General features: G+C 41.6%; 1 protein-coding gene across 1 annotated transcript; it reads left to right on the top strand.

The window, feature by feature from the left end:
• The first annotated feature begins 52 nt into the window (after positions 1-52).
• On the top strand, positions 53-8,037 carry smyd5 (SMYD family member 5). The gene is made up of 13 exons (XM_058076647.1): positions 53-216; positions 674-782; positions 879-1,018; positions 1,091-1,212; positions 1,274-1,343; positions 1,457-1,561; positions 1,639-1,701; positions 3,705-3,775; positions 3,837-3,943; positions 4,037-4,093; positions 4,283-4,377; positions 5,496-5,566; positions 5,782-8,037. The coding sequence occupies exons 1-13, from the start codon at positions 124-126 to the stop codon at positions 5,936-5,938; spliced, it is 1,260 nt and encodes a 419-aa protein (XP_057932630.1). The 5' UTR covers positions 53-123; the 3' UTR covers positions 5,939-8,037.
• The last annotated feature ends 872 nt before the right edge of the window (positions 8,038-8,909 follow it).

Genomic DNA, 8,909 nt, shown 5'->3' with positions numbered 1-8,909 from the left:
ATAAAATAGTTTGCAGTTTTTGCTGCTGTTTACGTATTGGCCATCAGAGGGCGCGCCAAGCAACACGCGGCGGAAGTTAGACAAGAATGCCCCGGATGAGAAGGTGAAAGGTCGTGTGGCAAGATGGCTGCCCCCATAGATGACATGTTTTCCTTCTGCGTGGATCCCGGTAAAGTTGCTGGCGGCGTTGATGTGAGATTTATAGACAACGTCAAGGTTCGTTTACTTTGCGACGCCTTTTGATCATTTGCTTTGCTGTGTTATGGTCTGTTTCCCGGTGCTGGAGAGCTAAGCGATATAAAGTGGAGCGTCCTCTTTAAAGTGCTGCAAGCTGTAATTGTCTGGGTTTGATCTAAATAACGACCATTAAGGTTGTTTGTATGAACAAATAAATTACAGTAATGAGTGCTTTCAGCTAGATTGTAGTCAGTTGAAAAGTGCTTAATGTAAGTCCTTATGGGAACATGTTGTTTCGTGCGTCTGTAGCTTTAATGCTAATGAGCTAATGCTAATGATACATACAATAAGGAGTGGAACAGGATGACATTAGCATAGCTATGTCAGTTACACTCATCCTGACAGCAGCACCACGCTAGGTTTGTTGCATTTGGAAGGACTCTTATTTAAAGATGTGTGGTGAAGCCTGATGTTTCCAACTTGCTCTGTGTTCAAGGGGAAAGGTCTGTTTGCCAAGAGATGCATCAAGAAGGGAGGGACTATTTTCATCGAGCGCCCACTCGTTAGCGCCCAGTTTCTGTGGAATGCAGTGTATAAATATGAAGGTGAGATTTTAAATAACAAGATGGCTGAATTTCACTAAGTATATTCACCTTTACATGGAATTCTGTTGTTGTTTTTTTCTTTTATCTTTCTATCAGCATGTGAGTACTGTTTGCGAGCCCTGGAGACGGCACAGGACAATGCAAGAAGGCTCACCAGGAACCCTGCCCTCAGCCTTCCTTACCCTGAACTCTGCAGGGTCCGACCAGAGCTCCACCAAGTCTGCCCTCAGTGTCAGGTCAGGGTCCCCACCCCCGACGTTCCCAGGCTCCATGTCCTGTTTCGTCATCGTTTACCCGTATGATGCTAGGTGATGTACTGCAGCGCTGAGTGTCGGCAAGCGGCAGCGGATCAGTACCATGGAGCGCTGTGTCTGGGTCCGTCCCAGGATGATCCAGACCACCCCATCAACAAGCTGAAAGACGCATGGAGGTGACAGTCAGACTTAGACTGCATGTGCCTTTATTGGTTTTAAATGTTATTCTTTCTGCAGGAGCGTTCACTATCCTCCTGAGACCTCCAGCATCATGCTGATGGCCAGAATGGTCGCTACTATCAAACAAGTGAGCTGACTTGGTGACTATATTCCAAACATGGAATTATAATGCATTGGGTGCAGTGATGAAAGCAAAATAACTGTATAAAAAGTCCAAATAAATACTTTTTTGTGATCCAGGCCAAAGAAAAAGCACACTGGCAGAAGCTGTTCTCTCACTTCTGCAGCCGCACGGCCAACGAGGAGGAGGAGCTGGCCCACAAACTGCTGGGGGAGAAGTTCAGCGTGAGTCGCCCTTGTGAGGGAGGGGGGGAATAAAGTGAAATAATGTAGACTGTGATGTAACGTTGTGATGTTTTTAGAATCAGCTGGTGTTTCTGCAGCGTCTTTTCAAAGAAGCTCTGTTCGACGATCATCTCAGTAGGGTAAGCACACCATTTAATCCATAAGTGTAACAATAAATAAAATAATAATAATAATAATGTTGCTGTAGCTGGAGGCTTTAGAATAAGTGTTCTTTCGACCAGTGTCTTTTTATCTGTTTGTATATCTTTAGAACGCATAGAAAAGAGAGACGTATGTGTTCATGTCTCACACAAGGATTGTGGATTCATTCATTTTCTACCGCTTATCCTCACGAGGGTCGCAAGGGTGCTGGAGCCTATCCCAGCTGTCTTGGGGCGAGAGGCAGGGTACACCCTGGACTGGTGGCCAGCCAATCACAGGGCACATATAGACAAACAACCATTCACACTCACATTCATACCTATGGACAATTTGGAGTCTCGCGCTAACCACTTGTCCGCCGTGCAGCCCTAGGATTGTGGATGATGGACAAAATTACCCGCAAAAAGTCCATTTTTCTTGTAAGGTCTGCACCAAATTTGGTGGTGACTCGACTAAACACCCTAAAGCTACAGTGTGTGTTTGGTAGAGTGTATTGTGGTTTGTGACACATTTCTGGTGAAGCTTTGGTGTTTAACAACAGTGCCCCCATGTGGCGTATCAGAAAAATAACAGCACACCAAACACAGCAGGGTTGCATGGTCATTTTTTTAAATTTGTGTGTGGGCCGATTCAAGAGCATTTTTTTCCATGACCATATGCACTTTCACTATACAGCAGGGGTGGGCAAACCATGGCCCAGGGGCCACATCCGGCCCAAAAAGTGTTTGAATACGGCCCGCCTGTTCTTTCCAAAGTATTTCATTTCAACTCACCATACAACCTGGCATCATGGCTTGAGACAACATTTTCATGGTTTAGTAGTAATTTTGTTATTTGATGTGGTCTGTTGTTTACAAAGTGCTCCTGGAAAAAAGGGACACAAGCAGATAATAATAATAAATAATAATATCAAATAATATCAAATACTATTACATAATAATAAATAATATAAAATATAGTAACTTGATTATTATGAATTTATAACGCACTTTACATCAAATAAATGATCTCAAAGTGCACACATAGCAGTCATGGTTTAAGTAGTAATTTGGTTATTTGATGTGGTCTGACACAAGCAAATAATAATAAATAATAATAAAAAATAATAATAAACAATATAAAATAATAATAAATATTATTAAATAATAATAATTAATATTAAATAATATTAAATATAATAACTTGATTATTATAAATTTATAACGCACTTTATGTCAAATAAATGATGTCAAAGTGCACACATAGCAGATTGCATGACACTTTTACAGATACAATAATTCCAGGTGGACTGTTGCGTGTAAAACATATAGTCTGGTCCCCCGTCAATTTGGTAAAATCAATGCGACCCGCGAGTCAAAAAGTTTTCCCACCCCTGCTGTACAGAATAGACACTCCATTGTACTTACTACTTGGACTTGGCTGGATAAGAAGACTTAAGATGACTCAATAATACGGATGTAAATCTCTTTATGATGAACGATTCCATTTGAATCTACATACACTGGTTACAATGCGATTCAAAAACGATTAGATACGGTCCAATTGGGTTCAGTTTTATTGTTGTTAATGTAGACATTAATCAAAAATTCACGCCTAATTTATTCAATCATTGTCTCTGCCACATAATCCTCATTAGGGTCACGGGGAATGCTGGAGCCTATCCCAGCTGACATTCGGTGAGAGGCGGGGGACACCGTGGACTGGTCATCAGCCTAATGATTAAAAACAAAAACAATGGAAGAAAAAATGTCAATAACTAAATCTAATTGTACGTAAATGGATATCACCTTTGGAAATATGGGCTATTATTTTATTCAAGAAATAACAAACGGTTAGAAATCCCCCAGTTTTGGACTGGAAACCAGTTGCTCGTCTGGCGATACCTGTTCCATTTTTCTACATTTGATTATTGATATCCAGCTGCATGGGTTTATCGTTCACAACTGTACTAAATCATCAATGGTGCTTGTTTTATTTGTAGTGGTTTGTTCCTGAGGGTTTCCGCTCACTCTTTGCTCTGATCGGAACCAACGGGCAAGGCATTGGAACAAGGTTAGCACTTTTTTTTTGTTTTGTTTATCATCCTTTTAATAATGAATGAATCTTTTATCAGCTCCCTCAGTCAATGGGTTCATGCCTGCGATGCAGCTGAGCTTCCTGACCAGCAGAGGGCGCAGTTGGACTCCTTTATCGACCAGCTGTACAAAGACATTGAGAGAGGTCAAACACTTTTTGAAAATATCTTTTTTTGGATTGATTTTGAGTGTAGTATTTTTTGTACATGTTTGTGTGTTTTCTCTGCCTGCTCTCCAGAAACGGGAGACTTTCTAAACTGTGAAGGCTCAGGTCTCTTTTTACTCCAAAGCTCATGTAAGTGGACATTTTTTAAATTTTATTAAATTTATAATTGTATTATATTACATGTTATAGTTATTACAATATTTTATTTCAATAGTTACATCTTTTTAGTTTTTTTTCTATATAACTTGATTTGGTTGGTGTTTTATTTATCTATATTTTCTCTTCCAAAGAACTTAAAAGAGTGCTATCATTTGTCAGGCAATCACAGCTGCATGCCAAACGCCGAGGCTTCTTTCCCGGACAACAACTTCCTGCTTCACCTCAGCGCCCTCAGCGACATCAATCCTGGAGAGGTCAGCGGACACTTGGGGTGTTGAGGGCGGGGGTCATGAATGTGGGCCGCTTTGTGCAGCGCTAGAATAGAACGCTGACTCTTTGTTGAAGCTTTGGCCAATAGATGCAAAGTCAGGTCGCAACACTTTTTTTTATTTTTGGAACATTTTCTTTTCACTCAAATTACACATTTTTCTTTCTTTTGATTTACAAATAACTTTTTCTTCTTCTGTTAAATAGAATAGATTACATTTAAAATATAAAAAAAAAATCTATAAAGAAATATGACCTTTCTCCCTGCACGGTGGGCGAGTGGATAGCGTGCAGGCCTCACAGCTAAGAGACCAGAATTCAATTCCACCCTCGGGCATCTCTGTGTGGAGTTTGCATGTTTTCCCCGTGCATGCGTGGGTTTTCTCCGGGTACTCCGGTTTCCTCCCACATTCCAAAAACATGCTAGGTTAATTGGCCACTCCAAATTGTCCATAGGTATGAATGTGAGTGTGAATGGGCTAGGGTTAGGGTTAGGGCTAGGATAGGCTCCAGCACCCCCAGCAGTAGAAAATGAATGAATGAATGAATGACCTTTCTCCTAGCATTTCAACCGCTATTCCACTAAGAACCCCCCCCACCCCCCCAAAAATTTTTTTTCTCAAACTACAACTACTTTCAACACAACTTGTCATAACATTATCTTTAGCGATAGTTCATATATACGTACTATGCATATTTCATCTGTTTTCCCTTGTAATATTACTTGTAATAATAATATTACAAGTTAGTTAGTAGAGTGGGCTCCACCCCCCACTCTCGTTAACAAAATGTCCCTTTTAACGACGCGTGATTAACATGCACGTCCTTTTTGACCTTTGACTGACGCCACAGTTTGAGGAACCGCAGCTAACTGTTGCTAACATTTGGGCTAAGAGTTGCTAGTTCCCAGCATAACTGCTGACTATTCGGAGGCTAGTTTCAATGCAAATGAATGTAAATAGCATTAGCTAGAGCGCTAGCTATGAAGTCACCGGGAAACTTTAGCAATACGTCATCGTTCTCACCTTTCCGAATCGTACCATCTCAGGTTTGACTTCCGAGTCTGCCGCAGCTGCTTGGGAATGAAAGTCGCTTGTTTTCCCAGGAGATCTGCATCAGCTATCTGGACTGCTGCCAGCGGGACAGAAGCCGCCATAGCAGACACAAAATTCTGAGGTAAGAAACACTTGAATGAGACTCGTAGCGCCGAGAGTGCGTGCGGATCGATGCCGGCGCCGTGAAGTAATGGGCGGCTTGGAGGCAAACATGTTGGGGGCAACGGCAGCCGCTCCAAGTTTCCGTTTATTGATCCACGTGATTCCAATACCCTCCATCTTTGAATTGCATCACCACACTCGGAAAGTTTGGCAAGTTATTTTTTTTTCTTCCAGGGAAAACTACATCTTCGTTTGCTCGTGTCTGAAGTGCGTCTCCCAGTCGGACGAGCCGGATGTGACGTCTGAGGAGGAGGAAGAGGAGGATGAAGAAGTGGAGGCTGAAGGTGAAACAGAGGGCGATGAGATGGAGGATGAGATGACTGACGTGTAATTTATTTCAAAAAGAACGCACTTTGCCGTCATCCATCATCCGGCAGGACACGGGATTAAACACGAGCTCCATCTCACATATCCAGACCCTCAACGCCTTTCCCTGACCACTCAATGTTTATGGAATGTGTTTAAACCTGCAGAATACCAAGAAGAACTGAAAGAACCTCTTTTTTCCCAGTGGGTGCGTGGGTAAACTCCAGGTATTCCGGCTTCCTCCCACATTCCGAAAAACATGAACAAATCTGAATTGTCCATAGGTATGAATGTGAGTATGAATGATTGTTTATCTACCATCACCTGAGGCGTTCAGGGTGTGCCCAGCCTCTCAGCAGAAATCAGGTGTAATAGGCTCCAGCATACTTCATGACTGTCGGAAAAATGGACACTCTAAAGGCAGAACATTACTACAGTGTTGTGGTGATTTGGTGTGAATAAAGTCATAAATAATACGGTTAGAACAGCTCATTCTTATATATTTTTGATGACTTTTCTTAGAAATGTACCATCATTTCCTTACTATACTACTATAGTATAGTGTGTATATACTGCTATTTTTTATTTTATTTTTATTTTTTTTTACACGCTTTGAACCCGGTAGCGGGCGGTCGAGTGGTTAGCGCGCAGACCTCACAGCTGGGAGACCAGGGTTCAATTCCACCCTCGGCCATCTCTGTGTGGAGTTTGCATGTTCTCCCCGTGCATGCGTGGGTTTTCTCCGGGTACTCCGGTTTCCTCACACATTCCAAAAACATGCTAGGTTAATTGGCCACTCCAAATTGTCCATAGGTATGAATGTGAGTGTGAATGGTTGTTTGTCTATATGTGCCCTGGGATTGGCTGGCCACCAGTCCAGGGTGTACCCCGCCTCTCGCCCCAAGACAGCTGGGATAGGCTCCAGCACCCTCATGACCCTCGTGAGGATAAGCGGTAGAAAATGAATGAATGAATGAACCCGGCAGCTTAATCAATAGTGCGGCTAATTTAAGGCTGTAAGAAGTACAGTTTAACAGCACAGAGATGAGAACTGCAGTTCTTCTATCTACACTATATAAGTACATAACTACACTCACATGATACTATGATTTGTAGTGCGAGTAGGGAAGAGGTGGACGAGATGTTAGAAGATTGGAGGTTTGCCTGGAAAGGAGAAGAATAAAGATTAGCCGTAGCAAGACGGAGTATATGTTTGTGAATGAGAAGGACCCAAGTGGATGAGTGAGGTTACAAATGTTACGTTTACCGTTATTGCAGCTTCTGCGTGGACTGCTTGGACAGCAGCAGCTGTTGAACTGCGGGGGGGCAAAAAATAATTAACATGCACACCTGCTGTGTCTCCTGTGCTGTTATTTGTTGCACTGTTAAGAAAAAAAAAACCATCTGGTGCAGGGAACACGAGTGTAGGTAGAATGACAAGGTTTATAGTGTACCTTTCTGACATGACAGCTGCAGCTTAAGTGCAGCCTACATATGTTACTTTTTTTCTGTCTGTTCTCATTATGACTTCGTGACTTCTCATAACATTTACGTCTTATGTCGTAAAGCAACGTTAAGATCGTTATTTTAGTAATATTGCGACTCTCAGAAAATCCAAGTTTATTTTTGTAATTCAATTTTTCAAATTACAATCTGATAATTGAGTCCATTCTTGTAAGATTATGACTTTGTTTTCCTCACAACATTATGAATTTTCTAAAATAAGTTTATTTGTGGCGGCATGGTGGACTAGTGGTTAGCGCACAGACCTCACAGCTAGGAGACCAGGGTTCAATTCCACCCTCGGCCATCTCTGTGTGGAGTTTGCATGTTCTCCCCGTGCATGCGTGGGTTTTCTCCGGGTACTCCGGTTTCCTCCCACATTCCAAAAACATGCTAGGTTAATTGGCCACTCCAAATTGTCCATAGGTATGAATGTGAGTGTGAATGGTTGTTTGTCTATATGTGCCCTGGGATTGGCTGGCCACCAGTCCAGGGTGTACCCCGCCTCTCGACCGAAGACAGGTGGGATAGGCTCCAGCACCCCCTTGTGAGGAAAAAGCGGTAGAAAATGAATGAATCAAGTTTATTTGTTAAAAATAATAAATTCTGTCAGTATCCTGATTTCAGTCACATAATTTCTAAAAACCTTTCTATTCTCAAAATTCTGTTATGATAACTTTGATCAAAAACACATTTTACGATATTATTCTAACATTATGACTTTTTTAATTAAAAAGAAGAGAGAAAAAGTTAGAATATTATGACTTGTCATGAAATATTTTCTGTGTCTTTCAACGTGTCCTTGATAATTCTTTGCATTGCGCCGCCTCCTTATGTAACTATGGAAACTGTGTGTGTGTGTGTCTCTGAGTCATTGTTCAGCCTTGGTATGTCCACACACAAAGGTGAAAGCATACACTTCAATTCAAGTGTCACAAGTAGCGCTTTCGGTGAGTGGAAGCCATTGTCACAATGGTGCTTCAGTGATGGTAGACATATATATACTGTACTAACTCTACTGTATGGACGGATTAAAAACAGCCCTCAGTCTGATGCACCACTAGAAAGTACTTTATGTTATACAAATACATCCCTGACTGCGTCCATGAACAATGAGCATTTCATCTTCATCCATGCAGATCTTCGATTTGGATCTTATCAAAATGAGCAGCTAGCATCGACTAACGTCAACAACCAAAGCAACTGCTGCAAACTCTGCAAAATCAAAGATGGCAATACTGTATTGCTGTCTATTTCAATAAGTAGGATAGTTGTTAAAAGCACTATGAACACATTCCTGATGTTGCTTATTCTCCATATTCTGCAGAAATTGGGAATCAACTCCTGCAATTGTCTTTTTTTTAATCATCATTGACTATAAATAGAAGCAAAGTCAACAGTGCTGTGTGCTTCTCACCAGTTCAACATAAAGCATAGAAATGAGACGCCCATTCAGTCACTTATCTGCACCTCACATGCAGTTTGCACACTTG

This window comes from Doryrhamphus excisus, chromosome 6, assembly GCF_030265055.1.
Source record: "Doryrhamphus excisus isolate RoL2022-K1 chromosome 6, RoL_Dexc_1.0, whole genome shotgun sequence".
Lineage (NCBI taxonomy): Eukaryota > Metazoa > Chordata > Actinopteri > Syngnathiformes > Syngnathidae > Doryrhamphus > Doryrhamphus excisus.
This window is presented reverse-complemented; position numbering and strand designations above follow the sequence as displayed.

Excerpts from the sequence above, each read along its gene's own strand:
- smyd5 (XM_058076647.1), top strand. The coding sequence starts at position 124 with ATGGCTGCCCCCATAGATGACATGTTTTCCTTCTGCGTGGATCCCGGT. Across the intron at positions 217-673 it reads GATTTATAGACAACGTCAAG|GGGAAAGGTCTGTTTGCCAA; the intron begins GTTCGTTTACTT and ends TCTGTGTTCAAG. Across the intron at positions 1,344-1,456 it reads TGGTCGCTACTATCAAACAA|GCCAAAGAAAAAGCACACTG; the intron begins GTGAGCTGACTT and ends TTTGTGATCCAG.